Source organism: Tamandua tetradactyla, chromosome 21 (genome assembly GCF_023851605.1).
Source record: "Tamandua tetradactyla isolate mTamTet1 chromosome 21, mTamTet1.pri, whole genome shotgun sequence".
Classification (NCBI taxonomy): domain Eukaryota; kingdom Metazoa; phylum Chordata; class Mammalia; order Pilosa; family Myrmecophagidae; genus Tamandua; species Tamandua tetradactyla.
The window spans coordinates 27,798,024-27,817,773 of NC_135347.1; the positions used below are offsets into that span (position 1 = coordinate 27,798,024).

Here is a 19,750-nt window from a genome sequence, read left to right on the forward strand (position 1 = left end):
ATTTCAAGAATTGAACTGTTGGATGCAAAACAATGTGACTTTGACGCATTGGCTCAAATTCCAGGTTGAAATATTAAGCCGGCAGTTGGAATCGTGTGACTCTTGTTCAAGAAAGAGGGCAGAGAATTACAGATTTGGGAATCCTCAGCAAGTGAGCCCTAAAGGCATGAGGATGGATAAAGGTACCAAAAGTGAGAAGGAGAAGGTATAACAGGGAAAACTGGATTTAACAAATGAGTACAGCTGCTGAGTCACTATATGAATCTTCCTTCTAGCCTCCAGTGTTTTGGAACAGCTAGAAGGAAAAAGCTGAGATGACGGAATGGTAGACAATGACAAACTCTGGGTTCTGTTCTGTAACTACTTGTTGAAGTGTGTGCTTTGAAAAGTATTGCTTTCTTCTTTCTTTGCATTGTATATATGTTATATTATACAATAAAAAAGTTTTAATAACTTTAATTTTAATAAACTTCAATAACTTTAAAACAAACAAAAAGTATCAAAGGTGAAAAGAGGCGCCATAGAGAAAGTTCAGACCAGAGAGACGTCAGGATCTGTGAAGGAGACACCAACCACGCATTTTTTAATGTTAATGCAGTAGGGCGTACCCTACAGCAAACCAAGGCAAAAATATTTTTCAATAGGTGTGGGCTATCATTAATTATATTACCAAGCAAAAGATTCAGGTAAGAGCAGGGAAGAGACATGTTGGAAGAGGAACAGATCATAAAGACAACAGCCAACCTCCGGCTTTTCACCAGGAAAGAATGCCACGTGATTTGCCTGGGGCCCTGCTTATGTAAGAGGGTCTTTATAATTGTGTTTAGTGAAAGACAAATCTTAATTACTCAAAGTATTAAATCCTCTAACCACTGTCTGACTTTTTTTGTTGTTTTTTTTTTCATTTTGGCCTGGTCTTTTAAGCACCAGTTATTTGCTTCCAATTGAACTCTTTCTGGCTATGTGTTTAATTTTTATTTCTATAATGAGAAACATCAGTGTTTTCAAGTGGTAGTAAAATAAAATTCCTCAGCATTCCCTCTCGTAAAATCTTATACTCACTGACTCATATGTTCCTCCAGAAACTCAAGATCTAATTTAAATACTGAGTAAGTTAGGGATACAAGTTGAAAACAAGAAACTAACCACATTTTCCATACACTAAAGAAAGAGCATTATATCTAAGTGTTTATATAATTAAAGCACAAAGCCAAATTCATTCAAGGTGTAAATGAAAACTACCTCCAGCAAAAAAGGAATGTCATAACAAAGCATAAATTTTTAAAAAGCAGTAGATGTCTTAAAATAAAGCACCACTTGAATAAATGCATTGAAGGGTCTGAGACTACTGGGGAGGAGGAGTGACAGTTCAGAAAAGGTGAGGCTGGCAGGTTCACTTCCTGCATTTGCTCCATTCCTATTTATCCTGCCTGGTTTTTTCAAAATAAAACCCCAGCCACCCCAAGTGAATAAGAATGAGGCCCCTCAAGCACAAAATATACACCTGACTATGCTGGAGACTTCAATATTACACAAAACAGAATACAGGCAAGTATTTTTAGGTCACGTATTAAAAGAAATCCCCTTTCTTTTTCTCCCATCACACACCTGAGAAATACAGGATCCAAGAGGAAGAGAGCTAGAGTATAATAATGAAAATAACTGCATTTAAGTGTGTGATTCCAATAGGCAAAATAAACAAAGTGATCAACTGGGCAATGACATAGCCTTGTGAAAAGACACGAGAATATCGTATCCAATAAGATTATAAGTGCCACTGACTCTTCAAACTCAATAATAAGATGACAGTTAAGTGGAAACGTTGCTTCAGTCTCAGAGTGTGCAAATAAAGTGTAAGTAAAGTGTTTCAAACTGCCCAATGTATAAGAGCAAGGAAAATTTTACAGAGAAGTATGAGTCAGTCCTGGGAACCAATAAGTTTGAAAGCTAAGACTCTAGAAATAGTGACTCACACACATTAATGAAAGGAAATATGATGACTCAGAAAGTGCATAGGAAAGAAGATTTCTAAAGGATGGAAAATGGCATCTGAACTGCATGCCTTGAAAGTATGTGTGTAGGTAACATTAAGGAGAGAAATAACTAAGTCTGTATTCTGGAGTTTTAAGCTAAATTTGTTCTTTAACTGCATGAGGTTGTTGGAGATTTATGGGCTCTTTAGCTAACATCAAACTATAATCCAGGTCATGAAATTCTCTTAAGAATGTGACCTAGGAGAGAATTTCATTTAGCACTTGTTTTTCTCTGCATTTTTCATTTCTAAATGGATATCCATGACTGCATGTTAAAATTTTGATGTTTTCTGTCAGACCCAGGACAAGGAAAGATTTTGGAGAGCCACATAGCCATGAACAGGATCAAGGGATATGGGCAGTATCTAAGTACATGTAACAAACCCTAAATTACCACTGGCAATGGGAGGAGCACCCTTTTTATTTATACATGGACAGTAGAGGAATATTTCGCCCATTGAACAAAACTGATTTATAGATATCCGGAACTTAGACCTTCTAGAATTGTTGCCTGAAAATGATGTGGTTACAGAAAAAATTAACTTTTTTTAAACCTCCCAGTGGAGTTATGTTATATATAGAAATACTTCATATAGTGTGGATATGTTTACATATTATTAAACATTTTTCTTCAACAGTGCTTTTCGATCTTAACTGTGCAATAGATTACCTATGGAGCTTGTTTAAAATACAGATGCCTAGACTCAATGCTAAACCAATATCTTCTCCTGCCCCCGTCAACATCTCAATCAAATTTCCTAAGATCATTTCTGGGCAAGCGTTTCCTTCAAAAGTTTGACTGGTGAATCACAGGTAATTCTGAACTACAGTCAATATTTTTAGTGGCTGAAAGTTTTCTAGTGTTTGGGCATATGCAGAGTTTAGTTAACTAATCTTAGTAAGATTGAGATTTTAACTAATCTTAGTAAGATTGAGATTCTACTGCTTTTATAAAAGGGCACATGGTACATATGTTTACTTTTAAATAAATATATGCAAATTTTGAAGGCAAAAAATAGTTGATATTAAGATTTTTTTTTAATTAAAAGGGATCAATGGGATTCTGAGCCACATGGTATAATTTAAGTAGGGTTGCCTAAAATCATTTGAGGGCTGAGGCTTGAAGCAGGCATATACATAGAGTGTGTAGTGATTATCTAAGTGCCTTTGCTAAAGAATCAATATACTAAAATTGCAAGTGTTTTCAAGCACATACAATATTGAGAAAATTGGGGGAGGTGTAAGGCTCACCAAACAATAAACTAAAAGTGTTGTCATAATTAAAAAAACAAAAACAAAAACAAAAACTGCAGGCCTCCAAATCTTAACATTGCAATCTTAAATATTTATTTATTTCCAAAAAATAAAGATTATGCATCCAAAACTATTCATAGGAATTGAAGATAGTAATGCTCTAAATTGTAATTTAAGTGTGCATATGAGTGCCCTTGATGTTCGTATGGTCTTGCTGTTGGGCCAGGAAGGTTCAGATAAACATAAAGCTCATCGTACTGTACTCTCTTTGGAAGCATGTTAAGAACACACATCAATGGCATATTTCATTATCTTCACCAGTATCCCTCTTATAAAGTAATTCTACTAAAATAAAGATGCTTTGCTTGAATATTTTTAATCAGAAAGCTTAATAGAGAACTTGTCATTCACTCTCGCAAACATAGATATGGATGTATAATTCATAAGGCATCCTTTAACATGGTGTGCTGGTTTGAAATGATGTATGGACCTTAGAAAAACCATGTTTTAATCCTAATCCCATTTTCTAAAGGCAGCCATTTCTTCCGATCCCTATTCAGCATTGAATGCTTGAAACTGTAATTAGATCATCTCCCTGGAGATGTGATTTAATCAAGAGTGGTTGTTAAACTGGATTAGGTGATGACATGTCTCCACCCGTTTGGGTGGGTCTTGAGAAGTTTCTGGAGTCCTATAAAAGAGGAAACATTTTGGAGAATGAAAGATTCAGAGAGAGCAGAGCAGAACGACATAACCATACAAAGCAGAGAGCCCACAAGCCAGTGACCTTTGAAGATGAAGAAGGAAAATGCCTCCTGGGAGTTTCATGAAACAGGAAGCCAGGAGAAGAAGCTAGCAGATGACGTCATGTTCACCATGTGCCTTTCCAGATGAGAGAGAAACTCTGTGTTCCTTATGTGCCCTTCCACTTGAGAGAGAAACCCTGAACCTCCTCGGCCTTCTTGAACCAAGGTATCTTTCCCTGGATGCCTTAGATTGGACATTTCTATAGACGTGTTTTAATTAGGAAATTTTCTCGGCCTTAGAACTGTAAACTAGCAACTTATTAAATTCCGCTTTTTAAAAGCCATTCCGTTTCTGGCATATTGCACTCCGGCAGCTAGCAAACTAGAACACATGGTGTATGAGGACTTTAAGCTGTTATTGCCAAATTAACCAAGAAATAAGACACCTAAGCAAGTCTGTAAATGGAACATAAATTTAAAAATGAAATCATCTTGTCCTCTGAGTAAAGGGATTTCAACACAAAAGGAATTAAACTTCTAGATTGTATACCTTTTAAAATGGAACTTTAGGTATACCAGAACCAACTAATAAGGAATCAATAGATTTTCTTTGCCAAATTATGCAAGATAAAATTCATGGTCTTCATTAAGCCCCCTTTATGTAATATTATTCCTATAATAGTCTCCTATTAATTGCCTGTGTGATCAAATCCATTTCCCCTCCTTGTCTTTTAAGGTCATGCATAATATTGTATCAGTCTTCCAAGCTCAAACTCCTTTCCAACATGACAACTCCCAAATACACTCTTCCCTCTCATTGAGCAGCTCTCTTCACTTAATAGCAATAATCAATAACTTTTACCAAGGACCTACAGTGTGCCAGAAAACTATTTACTTCTTGCAATGACCTTATAGGTCTGGTCCTTTTTCCCCTGCAAATTGATGAGCCTTGAGCACAGAACTATTGAGTAACTGGTCCATGGTCATGCAGGTAGCTGGTAGTTAAGTTGGGATAATAAAGGCAGAGCAGTCTGTCTGGGTTACAGCTTGCTTTTTTTAACCACTGTAGGACTCTGTCTTTCATACTTGTGCTCAGTGAAATCCTTTGTGCTCATATTGTTGGCCCCTCGAATATTCTCCCCACCTCTGCATATTCAAATAAAACTATCATCCCAGGCTGGATCAACTCTTGCTTACCACCCCTCATGAACTCTTCTTTGACTAGACCAACTCATATTGATTTTTTTTAGAGTTGGCCATTAAAGTAGCCCTCACTGAAATTGATAAAATGCGTACTTCAGAATGACCTGTGAACCTCCACCAGTGAAGCACATTTATAGATCAAAAGTGATTCAAGCCTAAGCTTTCCAAATTGGTCTTTTTACTTGAGCATTATTTGGCTGTTGGATCTTGGACAAGTCACTAAAACATGGACATTTTGTTTTTCCTAGTATTAAATGCTTTTCATTTGTTCACTAAATTTTCTAAGTGTCCCTTACTTATTCAGTCCCCACTCTGATATAATTCTGAATTGCTTCTCAAGTCATTCAAGTACATCAAGTAATCTCCAAGTTTCATTTTCCCCATCTCCTGTTGGGCCTCTCTGCCCTTATCTCTAGAAGTTGTATGGCTGACCTTAAGAGGTTTTTGCCTTCCTCATCACGTCTCCTTCTCTCTCCCAGTTTCCTGGATCACATGTCTTCCTCAGATTTGGTGGACTCACTTATTTTGTTGGAGCACATCCTCTAGCCATCTTCTGAGAAAAAGGAAACTAAAGAAAGACTTTTTAAAATCTTGCATATTTGAAAATGTCATTACTCTACTCTTCCACTTGATTATTATTTTTTCTCAGTATAGGATAGTAGGTTGGACATATTTTTTTCCCATAAATTTTTTAAGGCACTGTTTCACTATTTTCTAGGTTCCAGTCTTGTTGTTGGGAAATCTCAGGTCATTACAATTCTTGACCCTGTGTCAATGAACCAAATTGGCTGCCTGGAATTTTAAGGATTTTCTTTTTATCCTTGTGTGATGGTTAATTTTATGTGCTAACTTGGCTAGGCTATGGTGTCCAGTTGTTTGGTCAAACACTGGCCTAGATATTGTTGTGAAAGAAATTCATAGATGATATCTTACACCATCTACAATCAACTGACATTAAGCAAAGGAGATGTGCAGGTTTGAAAGGATGCATGTCCCCTAGATCAGCCATGTTTTAATCAAAATCCCATTTTGTGAAAGCAGAATAATCCCTATTCAATATTGTATGTTTGAAACTGTAATCAGATCATCTCCCTGGGGATGTGATTTAATTGAGAGTGGTTGTTAAACTGGATTAGGTGATGACATGTCTCCACCCATGTGGGTGGGTCTTGATAAGTTTCTGGAGTCCTATAAAAGAGGAAACATTTTGGAGAATGAAAGCGATTCAGAGACAGCAGAGTAGAACAACATAACCACGAGAAGCAGAGTCCACCAGCCAGCGACCTTTGGAGATGAAAAAGGAAAATACCTCCCGGGGAGCTTCATGAAAACAGGAAGCCAGGAGAGAAATTAGCAGATGATGCCTTGCCCGCGCCATGTGCCCTTCCAGCCAAGAGAGAAACTGTGATTGTGTTCAGCATGTGCGTTTTCAGATGACAGAAAGACCCTGAACATCATCGGCCTTCTTGAACCAAGGTATCTTTCCCTGGATACTTTTGATTGGATATCTCTATAGACTGGTTTTAACTAGACATTTTCTCAGCCTTAGAACTATAAACTAGCAATTTATTAAATGCCCCTTTTTAAAAGCCATCCTGATTCTGTGGTATTGCATTCTGGCAGCTAGCAAACTAGAACCGGAGATTACCCTGGATACTGCGGACCTTAAGAACAAAACAACAGAGGTTTCCCAAAACAGAAGAAAATTTACCTCAAAACTACCAGCTCAATTCTTGTCTGAACTTATAGCCTGCCACCCTCCTTTATGGATTTCAGGCTCAAAACTAGAAAACCAACTCTTGCTGGAATTTCTAGCCTGCCTGCTTGTCCTACAGATGTCAGATTTGCCAGCCCTCCCAATCACATGAGGCAATTCTTTAAAATCAATCAACAAACACACATCTTTTTATTTCTGTTTCTCTGGAGACCCATGGCTGAAACACCTTGATATTTTTAAATGCCATGAAGATGTACATTCTTTCTGGAACTCCTATTTTTGGATATAAATCCTCCTGGACAAATTCTTTAATTATTCATTCTTTCCTATGAATCACTCTATCTTGTTTTGATTGACTGTCTGAGACATTTTCTCAATCTCGTCTTCTAATCTCTTTACCCTAATCTTTGGTATTTCCAAGAACCCATGATGTCCTCCCAAAGTACCGTTCTGTAGCATCCTAATCTTGTGTTATGGATTCAAAATCTTCTCTTCTCTTTCTGAAAATAATCATACATTTTTCCTTTATTCTCTGTGTTGTCTGTTTCTTCCAATTTTTTTTTTTTCTGCTGTTCTGTTCTCTTTCATGTAGGATGCTTTTCTCAAATATCTGTTGATCTTCTGAAGCTCTTTGTTGTGCTTAGATTTACTGTTTGATGGTATAAACACTGCCTGTTTCATCGGGAGAGCACCCCAAATGTTGGTAATCATATTTGCTCTTGAGCATTTTTTTCTTGAGCAAGTCAGTTTTCTTGACTTTCAGAATACTCCAGTCATCATTCTGAGAAGTGTAACTCTGGCTGTTAGTACTGCTGGAGCTGAGGGAAAAGTGGCAGTGGGGCAGGGGATCCTTAACAATGAGAAAGTAGACTTTCACTTAATCCCTTTCTACATTTTCAGTACAGTGTTGTCCCTCTACTCTTAGCTATTCTTGTTATCTCCAAGTCCAGAGCATCTTTCAATCAATCTCCTCAGTGAGTATACCTCTGGCAGCGGAGGGGGCAGGTAGGGGCTGTTGGTTGCCTGATTCCAATTTTTGTGCTTTCTAAGCATGCTGAGGTATGAACTGGTTTCCTTCTTGTTTTCCTCCTTAGTGGACCTTCTGCTTTCAGAATTTAAAGTTATTACTTGGCCAATCACTAAAATTTTATTTACACAATTCTGGATATTGTTTTCTTCTGTAAATTTTGTAATTGTGGGATTTTGCTTTTTTTTTATTTCTTTAATTTCACTTCAGTCATGTTTTAGGAGGATGCTGAAATAAATACATGTATTCAGTCTATACATATAATGAGAACAACAGTATTTATAATAGCAAAATATTACAAACAGCCTAAATGTTAAACATAGGGAAATAGATACATGATATAATGCACAAGGAATATAATATAGCCACCCAAATCCATATTTTTATGGATATTTAATTACATGGAGGAAATTTTTATGATAATAAATATCAGGCATATCCATAATTTTATTATACATGTATAAACATATATATGAAGAAGAGAATAAAATCATACTTTATTTTTTTAGCATTTTAACACCTTTTATTTTACAACAATTACAATCATTATAATTGACATTATTATCAGGAAATGGTATATGTATTTTTTGTATGCTGTATGGTCAGGGTCACATTTCATTCTTTTTCCATGTAACTATCCAATTATCACAGTATCATTTGTTGAATTTTGGGGGGAGGGGCGACAGGGACGTACAGGGGCCAGGAATTGAACCCAGGTCTCCAGCACGGCCAGGCGAGAATTCTACCACTGAACTACCCTTGCACCCCCGGGAAACGATTTTTAAAAGCAGTTATAAAACACAATGAATTGCTTTCTCCTCCTCCCCTTTTTATTACTTGAGAAAAACATTATCAAGATGATATTTAGGTTTCCAAAAGAAAGAGGTCATTCAAGACATACTCGGAGACTCTGACACAGAGTACATGAAAATAGTTTCTCCTTCATGATTATCACCAAGCAAATTGGGTTTTATCTACTCAAAGACCCCTGGTCTAGTATGTACCATTTGTGCCCTCTCAGTTCTCTCCAAGCAGCTCTCCAGAAGAAACCAGAGCAGCTTTCCAGGGTATTTCCCTGCTGGAAAATACCCAATGGTCATTTGGAAGATGGAGATTAAATTATTCATGCTGGAGAAAATCCTATTTGATGCAAGAAGGGAGAGATGGCAATCAGCCACCGGAAGCAAAAATCAGACAGAAAGGTGATAGAAAGTGCATGGAGATGGCGACTCACACAATTAGAAATAGAAACACACTCACACCCTACCCCTTATTTACTGCTGTTCATGCGACAAAGTGTGGAATATGGCGCTACAGCCTGCCAGACCTTGGTCTTTATGCTCATGTTATCTAGCGACCCACAGCACGATCACAATTAGATTGTTCCTACAGCTTTAGAAGCGTCTCAACATCATCTAAACATGTGCTTTGCTTAAGAAAGGTCACATTTGGTAATATTCTAATCTAACTGTGCAATTCGGCTGTCAAAATTATTCTCATTCAAAGCAGAGAAGCCCAAGAAAAGCAATGAATCCTTACATTAATCTCATCTATTTCTAAATACAATGGCTTCTACCTTATTTGGAGAGTGCGATTTGATAGATAGGGACCTGCCATCATTCACTAAAGAAAAGACACATTTATTTACTGGTCACCCATGTGAGGGAAAGCAACTGGATGAAGACGACAGTCAAATTTCTTGGCTGAGTAGGCTTCTGTCAGAGCCAATTCCTCTGAGTGTCTGTAAAACACTTTTTAGACAGCCACACAGCTCAGTGGTAAAACACAGATTTTATCATATCTTAACCAGCTCCAGTTTTGTGATTTTCTTTTAATAAAAATCATTTGAAAAAAGCAATACTCTAAAGAAGACCTGGTTATTCCACAAGCAAAACTTTTACTTTTGGGGTCCTGGAAAGCTATTACATATGAAGAGCCACGCCACCCCCCTACCCCCCAGCACAAAACCTCTCTCTATGCAAGCTCCTTTTCTTCTCCAAATCGTGAATCTTCTTCACGTGTGTTAGGATTTATTTTGGAAGACAGTTTGAAATTTATTTGATTTTTTGGCCAAACTGGTCAGTTTTCTTAGTAGGGAGTGAAGGTAAAGGAATGAAAGAATAAGTGTGTGTTTGATGTAAGGAAGATAAAACATGTGCTAAGCTATATTGCATCTCCACCTATCTATTTACTTGATAACTTCTTCCGTTTCCTCCTTTGTATCACTAACCTCACTCCCAAATCTGTTATAATTTAAATGACATAAAACTTGGTGAACACAAGCTAGTAAAACCTTGGGGATTTTCCTTAACCTCTCTGTTCCTCTCTTTCTTCTTCTGTGAAACGGCTTGCATAGGCTGGCAGACCCAGCAGTAAAAGATGACTGGTGATAATGGTGGTTGTATGATTACATAAACAATGCTTCTACACTAACCACTGCTCTGGTGCCTGATTAAATCACAGACAGATGCTCCTGTCTCTGCCTCTCTGACTACAATGTGGGAATCCCCACGGGGTTGTCCTAAGAATCGAATGAAATAACACATGCAAAATTTCCCTTACCTATCTTGTTATATAAATGACTGTCTGATATGTCTTTTAGTTTCAATTTTCCAGGTTACTGACATCTAAACTGCTGTAGTTGCTTATTATGGAAACAATGGTCACCACAAATCATCCAGAAGTAGTAGGTTAAAGGGCTTACACTAAAAATGAAACAAAACACCTATAAAATAGGCAATAATATTTTTAATATTCATACACTCTTCCCAGTGATGAAGAAATGCCGGAAACCACTACTTAATCTTAGAAGATGTTTCAGGACCTTGGAACTTTCAGAATATTCCCGAAAGAAAGGAGGAAAAATAATAAACAATAACATGAAGCACTACATCTCTCAACTATTTTGATATATGGAAGAGTTTGCTTTCAGAAGAGAATTGCCTCGGAAAATGCAGAATCGTTTAGTGCTTTGATTTTATATAGCCTTTTATACATTTACTATGAATAGTTTTCTTGTCTGAATATATTCACTAGTAGTTTCCAATTTTAAATTATGTGAAAGGAAACACATTTATATTAGAAGATTAATAACATATTAGAGGACATATGATTTATAGCCCTTAGAGTCACCAGCTCTAAAAAAGTACACTATCACTAACCCCAAGAAACAAACCGGTATAACGTGAGACCCATAATACTGCTGTGTAGCAAGACTACTGCTATTTACACAAGTGTGTAGAATGTTCTCTTCAAACCAAGAGTGAAACAAAAAGAATCACGACTACCCCTAACTTGAACAAAGGATAAAGTTATAACAAAAAAATGCATGCAAACTCCCTTTACAGGAGACAATGTTATTGTTTTCCTAGGCTGCTAAATATGAAATTGAGGGAAGCTTCACTGTTCAAATTTTAACTATGGATTTATATTCTATCATTTTTGGTGTTCCTCAAAGTGCTACAACTAGGGTCTTAAATTATTTTTCTATCTTTAAAGTTACTCTTCTCAGGACATGGGACCACATTACTTCCTAACTTCTTTTCTTGGTAATATTAAAAAAATATACAAAACGTCAGGCAAAGTTCAACTTTCCAATATCTGACTTTCATCTTAAGAATTAACATGGAGCAAATGTTGTTGAAAAAGTGTTATCATCAGTTGTATTTTCTGTTGTGATTGCCATCAAAGTGTCTGGGGAAAAATGCATATTGCTCTGGCTTTGCAGGCCTATAATGTGCATTCCTGTGGGGGACACTTCATGAAAATTCACCTTCAGACTGCCCCAAGGCTACTGTACACATTTTACAATTCACATAACAGCCATCTCAAATAGCCCACTTAAAGATTAGTTTCAAGGGACCATCACTTGCTCTCCAAAATCAACATCTCAAACCAAAAATGAAGTGGAAAAAACAAAACCATGAACAATTTGCCAACCAAGCCTCTTCCCTAAACAGTTAAAAGTCTGTCATAAGGGATGTTTAAATTAAAACAACCCAGAGGAAAACAGATGGTGCTTTGTCACTTTTCCTATCCGATTTAAAGGCATAACTGAGGTAGGAATTGTTATTTAAGAGTCCTCTTATTCTATAATATAAACAACAGAGCTGATTCTTTTCTTCCCTTCTTTCCTTCCTTCCTTCCTTCCTTCCTTCCTTCCTTCCTTCCTCCCTTTCTCTCTCCCTTTCTCCCTTCCTTCCTACCCTCCTTCTTTCCCTCCACCCCCTCCCTCCCTCTCCATCTACCTGCCTAATAGGTAAAATCTTACTTCCCCTAATGTTGATTCTAAGTGCAGTTGATTTATAGCACGAACCAGCAGGTAAATAAACAGTCTGTTGAGAAGAGCGGAATTAAGCATCCAGCCACCGACAGAAAACCGATACTATACAAATGGGACCACACGGTATTGGCAGCCACTGACATCTGCATGCAGCCCCTTAACTACTATTACTCATGAATTTCTCCAGATACAGTTTGTAACCTTGTCTCTCAGCAGCTCTCTATAGTTTGTTTCTGCATTAGGCATGATAAATGCATTTTAGAAACTGACAGTAAAAGATTAATATGCTCATAACCATCAAACAGACCCTTTCACTCTTCCCCCCTCCAAGACCACCCAATTAATACTTACTCACGAAAGCTTCCTCATCCACTGGCAAACGTAATGATGTGCAGAAGTATGTATCAGACTGTTAAAGAGAGAAAGATACAAAATGTGAATTAAACAACTGCTAGTAAACAAAAGATATTAACTATTAAAAGCAGGGTCTCACAAAGTATCAATGGCTGAGAGATTCCAAACAGAGTGGAGAGGTTATCCTGGAGGTTATTCTTATGCATTAAGTAGATATCACCTTGTTATTCAAGATGTAATGGAGAGGCTGGAGGGAACTGCCTGAAAATGTAGAGCTGTGTTCCAGTAGCCATGTTTTTTGAAAATGATTGTATAATGATATAGCTTTCACAGTGTGACTGTGTGATTGTGAAAACCTTGTGTCTGATGCTCCTTTTATCTATCTTGTCAACAGACGAGTAGAACATATGGAATAAAAATAAATAATAGGGGGAACAAATGTTAAAATAAATTTAGTTTGAAATGCTAGTGATCAATGAAAGGGTGGGGTAAAGGGTATGGCATGTATTTTTTTCTGTTTTCGTTTTATTTCTTTTTCTGAATAGATGCAAATGTTCCAAGAAATGATCATGATGATGAATATGCAACTATGTAATGATATTGTGAACTACTGATTATATATGTAGAACAGAATGATCAAAATAAGAATGCTTGCGTTTGATGTTTTTTGGTATTTAAAAAAAGAAAAAAGCAGGGTCTCAGCAGCTGAAAAAAACAAACTAACAGACAAAAAACTACTGTTCCAGTGAGGTGATGGAACCTGCTAGGGCTGGGTGACAAAGGACACATCCAGACTTCAGGTTCCCTAAAAGTTTTTCTAAGATTTTTTCCTAAGTGACTTCAGATCCTATTTATAAAATCAATTATATGAGTCATATTTCTAGAATGATTACAAAAGAAAATATAGATGCTATATATAATACAGGGTGGAACAGCGTAATTCATCTGGTTTTAAAATAGTGTTAGTTTTCAGGGCGGGCCATGGTGGCTCAGCAGGCAGAGTTCTCGCCTGCCATGCTACAGACCCGGGTTTGATTCCCGGTGCCTGCTCATGCCAAAAATAATAATAATAATAATAATAAATAAATAGTGCTAGTTTTCAATGACCATCTATGCTATTTGCATAATTAAATATTTAATTTCCTGAATCTCAGCTGCCCAATATATTAATGAGAAAAGTCCAAATGCATAAAAATTGTCCTTAAAATATAATACGATATTTTATTGTCCTCCCTTAGGTTGAAATTCTTTATGTAATATATTGAAGAAATCAACATTAATCCAGTTATTCCTTTCTTCCAATTACTGGTCTCTTATCTAAAAGGTCATTTTTCCACTATCAGATATAGTAACATCAAGAGCGTTTAGTGATGAAAATTGCAATTTAAGGAGACTGGACTTCTGTTGATATGTCTGTGCCACGTTCGTAATGGAAATCCATATGCAGTGAAGTATGTGCTATGGTTGATAATATATCCAATAAAAATATAGGGTGTAATTCATACTTCATGGATTATTACTGCACAGTGCTAGAATCAAGACTCCATCAGCAGAAATAATGATCATTTGGGCTTCTCTAAACCGATTGGTTAGCACCTAAAAATTGTGAAGTTTATATCAGTTTTGTTTTTGTTTCAGTGAACAAGGAGGTTCAAATACATCAAGCAAGAATCTTAAAACTTGAAAAAATTATGTAATTATAGTTCAGTCTTAGTTACTCCTGCAGTGCATATGCCATTTTTCTTATTTGATAGACTGTTTAAAAGACTTTATAATTATTTAAATTCATCTTTATTTTGCTAAGGAGGAGAAGTTTTGGAAAATGTTGAAAGTTGCACAGTCATGAGGTTAAGCCACATAAATGCTTGAGAAATCAATTGTGTATGCAAAATCTAAGAATATATAGTCAAAATAATGCTTTATTTCCTGGCAACATGGGACAGAAATACTAAAATGAGCTGGGATTCAGCATCGAGGGATTGAGAAAACCTTCTCAACCAAAAGGGGGAAGAGCAAAATGAGACAAAATAAAGTGTCAGTGGCTGAGAGATTCCAGAGTCGAGAGGTTATCCTGGATGTTATTCTTATATAATATAGATATCACCTTTTACGTTAAGATGTAATGAAGAGGCTGGAGGGAAGTGTCTGAAAATGTAGAGCTGTGTTCCAGTAGCTATGTTTCTTGAAGATGATTGTATAATGACTTAGCTTTCTCAGTGTGACTGTGAAAACCCTGTGTCTGATGCTCCTTTCATCTACCTTATCGACAGACAAGTAGAATATATGGGTTAAAATGAATAAATAGGGGGAACAAATGCAAAAAAATAATAATGTTTTAAGATCTTTCAATCATTCACAAGATTTCTCATAAGTATTTTTCAATCTTTAAATTAATAATGTCACAAAACATACTTACTCTTCTAATATGAAAAATAAATTCAAGATTTTTCTCTACTTGGTAACCTGAGTTATTGCTGTTTAGAGGCTATCAAAGCTACCAATGCTGTTACTATTTCTAGTGAACATTTATTGAATGCTTGTTATGAGCCAAGTAGGGCTATAAACGTATTACTTATCATGTATAATCTAACAGCTAAAATATCTGAGATGGTAGAAAGATGTTATTAACCCCATTTTAAAGATAATAACAGTAATAACATTTATTGAGAGCTTACTATATGCTGGCACAGTTGTAAGCAAGTTACATGTATTAATTCATTTAATTCTCAAAACACATTCCTATGTTGTAGGTTCTACTGTTATACCCATTTTACAGATGTGGAAAGTGAGACAAACCAAGGTTAAGTAATCTTGCCGAGGTTGCCTTGCTAACAAGTACAGAAGGAAGGGTTTAAACATATGCAGTCCGAACAATGCAGACAGATAATACAAAGCAACCTGACAATTAATGACTTAACTGCAAATATAAAAACAAAAGTAAATTTAAAAGGAGCAAAAGTAATGCAACAAAATGAGGTATCAGTGGCTAAGAGAGCTCAAATGGAGTCCAGAGGTAATTCTGGAAACTACTCTTATGTAAGCTAAAGCTAAATACCGCTAATTGTAATGGTTTGCCAAACCGCAACCAACATCACTCCTATTAACCCTAAACCCGGGGCTCTATCTGAGATCCTACAAAAGTTTCACTGCTAAGTCTACTTTTCAGAAATCTAAAATCTTCAGATGGTTTCTAGGCCAGATAAGTCCTGAAACCCAGAGGGGCCAGCCTCTCCAAGAACATCAACCAGATCCAACCCCCTATCCCATATTGTTGACACCCCTTCCAACATGAAACAGTTAGAAAGGGCATAGCCCAAACATCCCTAAAGATTAGAAGAAGGCTCAAAGGAGGAAGACTGATAACAGAAAAGTTGGGATTTAACAAATGAGTAGGATAACTGAATCATTATATTGATATTTCTCTTTAGTCTTCAGTGTCTTGGAATAGCCTAGAAGGAAAAATTTGAAACTGTGGAACTGTAAACCATACCAAACTTTGAAATCTGTTCTATAACTACTTGATAAAAAGTAATTTAAAAATGTATTTCTTTTTTGTATATATGTTGTATCTCATAATAAAAGGGTTTGAAAAAGTAAATGTAAAGTAGCTAAGTACATATTTATAACAGGCAAGGGTCAAAGGTCATAATATAATGAAAACCAAGCAGGAGTTCTTTTTTAATTTGGACTAATATTTCTGGATTTTTCTCTATCTTCGATTTTATTATAAGCCACTTCAAGTTATTTTTGGAATGGGCAAGATAGAGACATAAAAAAATATACATCAAATCTAGAACGCTGGTTCTCTTGATAATAAAGAATAGACATGGTGGTGGTCATGACACACATTCAGAATAAAGGAAATTGCTATTTATATTTGGCATTGATCAGATCCATACCGTAATACTTGATCTTCCCATCATCTACCCAATTTAAAGACACAGAATAATTTGAGAAAATCTTCTTTCTACTAATTTATATTTCTTGTCTTATAACTTCTCTAATACTAAGAATGTGTTGAGATTTCAACTCTTTCTCTTCTGTCTGTCAAAGCAAGTAAAATGCACCATCATATTTATGTCCCATTTTTCAAGATCAAGGATAATTCTGTTAGAAGAAAGAAAGGTAAAATATTTTTTTCCTGAAAATGAGCACATTAAAAAATACCATGTATATCAAATCAATAATTATATCTCCAGATGAAAGCTCTGAAGACCACTGCTCAACAGAACAGAGAATAGCAAAAGGTAATTTATCTTTTTCACTGAAGCTGAAAAAGACACTGGTGATTTTGTTCTGAAGTATTCTGGTACCATGATTTGGTTTCTAGAATTGAGTTGAGAGCGCAGGTTCAAGGTAAAGAAAATAAGCTCCGTAGGATCATTCATGAAGTTTAACTGAAGAAGTCGGATCATAAAAATGACTCAGGAGCAAATTCTGTCCTGCTGAGGCTGGCTGAGTAGGAGCAAGCATTTTTTTGGTGTGACGTCACTTTACTTTCACAATGATGCTGCGACAGTTCTAAGAGGCGCTGCCCCTTTTTTACAGAAATGGAAACAGATTCACCCAAAGGTAACCTCTCCAACTGCAGCACCCGGTGAGTTAGTGAAAAGTACTGAAAAGGACCATTAAAGATGACTAAGTATCCTTCTTGCCACTTTCTTAACATCATTTTATTCAAGCTAAATTGTGATTCTAGATATCCCTTTAGTTAGACAAACCTCTGTTTGTCTAAAAAACAAAACTAAATTCTGTATTTTAGGACATTAGCCTTTGCCAAACTGTTAAGAGCTCAATACAGCCCAGGGAAAAAAAGATTATTTGGGTGATTAAAAAATACTGTTTCATCAATGCCAGTTAATTTCTATAGCAGGCCACCAAGAATGGATGGTTACTTTAAATTTAAAATACATGCTACAAGCATCAGTCAGTTTAGGAGTTTAAGGCTATAATAATTTGCAATCATACAGTTGGTTTCAACTAACCCTGTGATTTGAGAACCCTTTTAAAAAGGTTTTTTTGGGAGCTTAGCCTACCAAAGCCACAATATTAAGAAAAGTGGAATGATGCATTTCTCAAAGTAATAAAAATCATTATATCACTAATATGAGTAGGCAACCAGTTGTGTTTTCCATTTCTCCATGTTCAATATGAAAAAACTATTTAATAATATACTTATTAGATAAATGTATCCTATAGCCTCTGTCACTCAGAGATAATTTCTAAAAATCAGATGATTGAGACATTCTATCTATACTTGGCCTATGATACCATGTAAAAGGTAGAATTCTTTTTTTTTTTTTTTGCAGCTCTTACTTTATTCTAGAAGCTAGCCAGTTATAGCTATTTTCCATGATAACAGTGCCAGGCAAGTATTAAAGACACCATTTTAAAGATGGAGAAACTAAATGGAGACAAATAACTTGTTTGACGTTAAAAAAATTTCAGAGATTGAAAAAATGGAATTTAAACTCGGTCCACTAAACTATGTCTCTTTCCACTATGAAAAGATATGTATTAAAATGCCCTTATCATTTGAAAAGAAAAAAAACTGTCAGTTCTTAGACACAATTTTAGTCATTTACTTTATTAACAGGAAAAATTAAAGAATCAAAGACATAATACTTAACGGAAAATTTCAGTTCCAAATCACCTAAATTTCAATAGTACCTGAAAAAATTTCATGATGGTTTGCTGACAAGCTCCACTGAACTAGACCTAAGCCACAGCAATTTACGTTGGTCACTATTTTGTCTCTGCAAAGTAAAGCTATCTGAAAACATATACATAACTCAGATCAATGTTTCTCTCTTAACACACCCTGAAGACACAGGAGCAACTGCACCTTAATGCCCAGTATAATAGTCTTTTCATTCGAACACACTAGGAAAGACGCTTCTATAATTCAACCCAAGCTACTAGTACAGCCTTTCACAATTTTCCATACATCATTATCATAAATCCTCTTTTTCTCTCTGTGGGAACAGCACTGCATCTACGCTTGGTGCCAGGGGACTACCTGTAAAATGCTGCGGATTCAAACTGCTAACATTAGGCTCAGATGGACAAAAAGGGAGAAATAATACCAATCTACACAGCCCTGTCTCCCAGTGCTATCTGTTCTGGCACATCAGCCAAATCTGAATCAAGAGGGATATCATACTGCTGATGCCTCTTTACTGCTGCTCTTGGGAACTATCCAAGAAAAGCACATTTTTTTTCTGACAAAAGAAGACAATGTGCTAGAAATGATAAAACATGCCCTTATTACTAAAGACTTCTTATGATTTTCTATTACTATCCTTTTTAAACCAAGAATGCCATGTAGACAATAGATAGCACCCTTGCCTACACTACTTAAGGAAAAAAAGTGTTATTTTAGTCATTCATGAGACAGATGCAGAAGTTTCTATGGAATAAGTAGTTAATAAAATTAACTGCTTGTTTAAATCAATATGGGACAAACAAAACCATCTGCATGCTATTGTATGTGAAAACTATTCACATAAAATCAGTAATTTTTGTTTTGGGAAACCAGAGGTACCATTCAGAGTCTAGCGTTGAGTGCCATGATCCAATCCTGATTGGAGAATATTCTCACAGCCCTTTTTAATGTAGGTCTAAAGAATGCCCTGCAGACTACCTCACTTATGGAGAATATTCAATATTGTACCACAAATAGATGCACAAATGCACAGGATTGCTCAGGTTTACCTGGATATGGCCCTTTTGCTTATTTCTATGGTTATTTGTAAACTGGTTGTTCTCTGTAAATTGGCCACATCCCATAAAAATATTATATTGTGTAAAGCATGGTCTCTGTAACTTTTCTCAGCCATCCCTTATATTAACCAGATCAAAGGTGATGGGGGCATTATACAGAGAAGGTAGGGTTTAACAAACGAGTAGGAGTGCTGAATCATTATATTGATATTTCTTTCAGTTTACAGTATCTTAATGCTAAAATTGTGGAATTGTAACTCATACCAAACTCTGAAATCTGTTCTATAACTAATTGTTGTGCTGTGCTTTGAAATTTATTGCTTTTTTGTATATGTGTTATTTTCACAAAAAAGAAAAAATGAAGTTGATTGTATTTATGATAAAGAAATATTTATTCCTTCTAGGTCCCAA

General features: G+C 36.0%; 1 protein-coding gene across 16 annotated transcripts in view; it reads right to left on the reverse strand.

The window, feature by feature from the left end:
• PAM (peptidylglycine alpha-amidating monooxygenase) overlaps positions 1–19,750 on the reverse strand; it is a 169,309-nt gene that overhangs the window by 121,519 nt on the left and 28,040 nt on the right. For all 16 annotated transcript variants that reach the window (XM_077139065.1, XM_077139064.1, XM_077139063.1 and 13 more), the window contains exon 3: positions 12,614–12,671. In XM_077139065.1, coding sequence (XP_076995180.1) covers positions 12,614–12,671 — 58 coding nt within the window. The remainder of the gene's footprint in view (positions 1–12,613; positions 12,672–19,750) is intronic.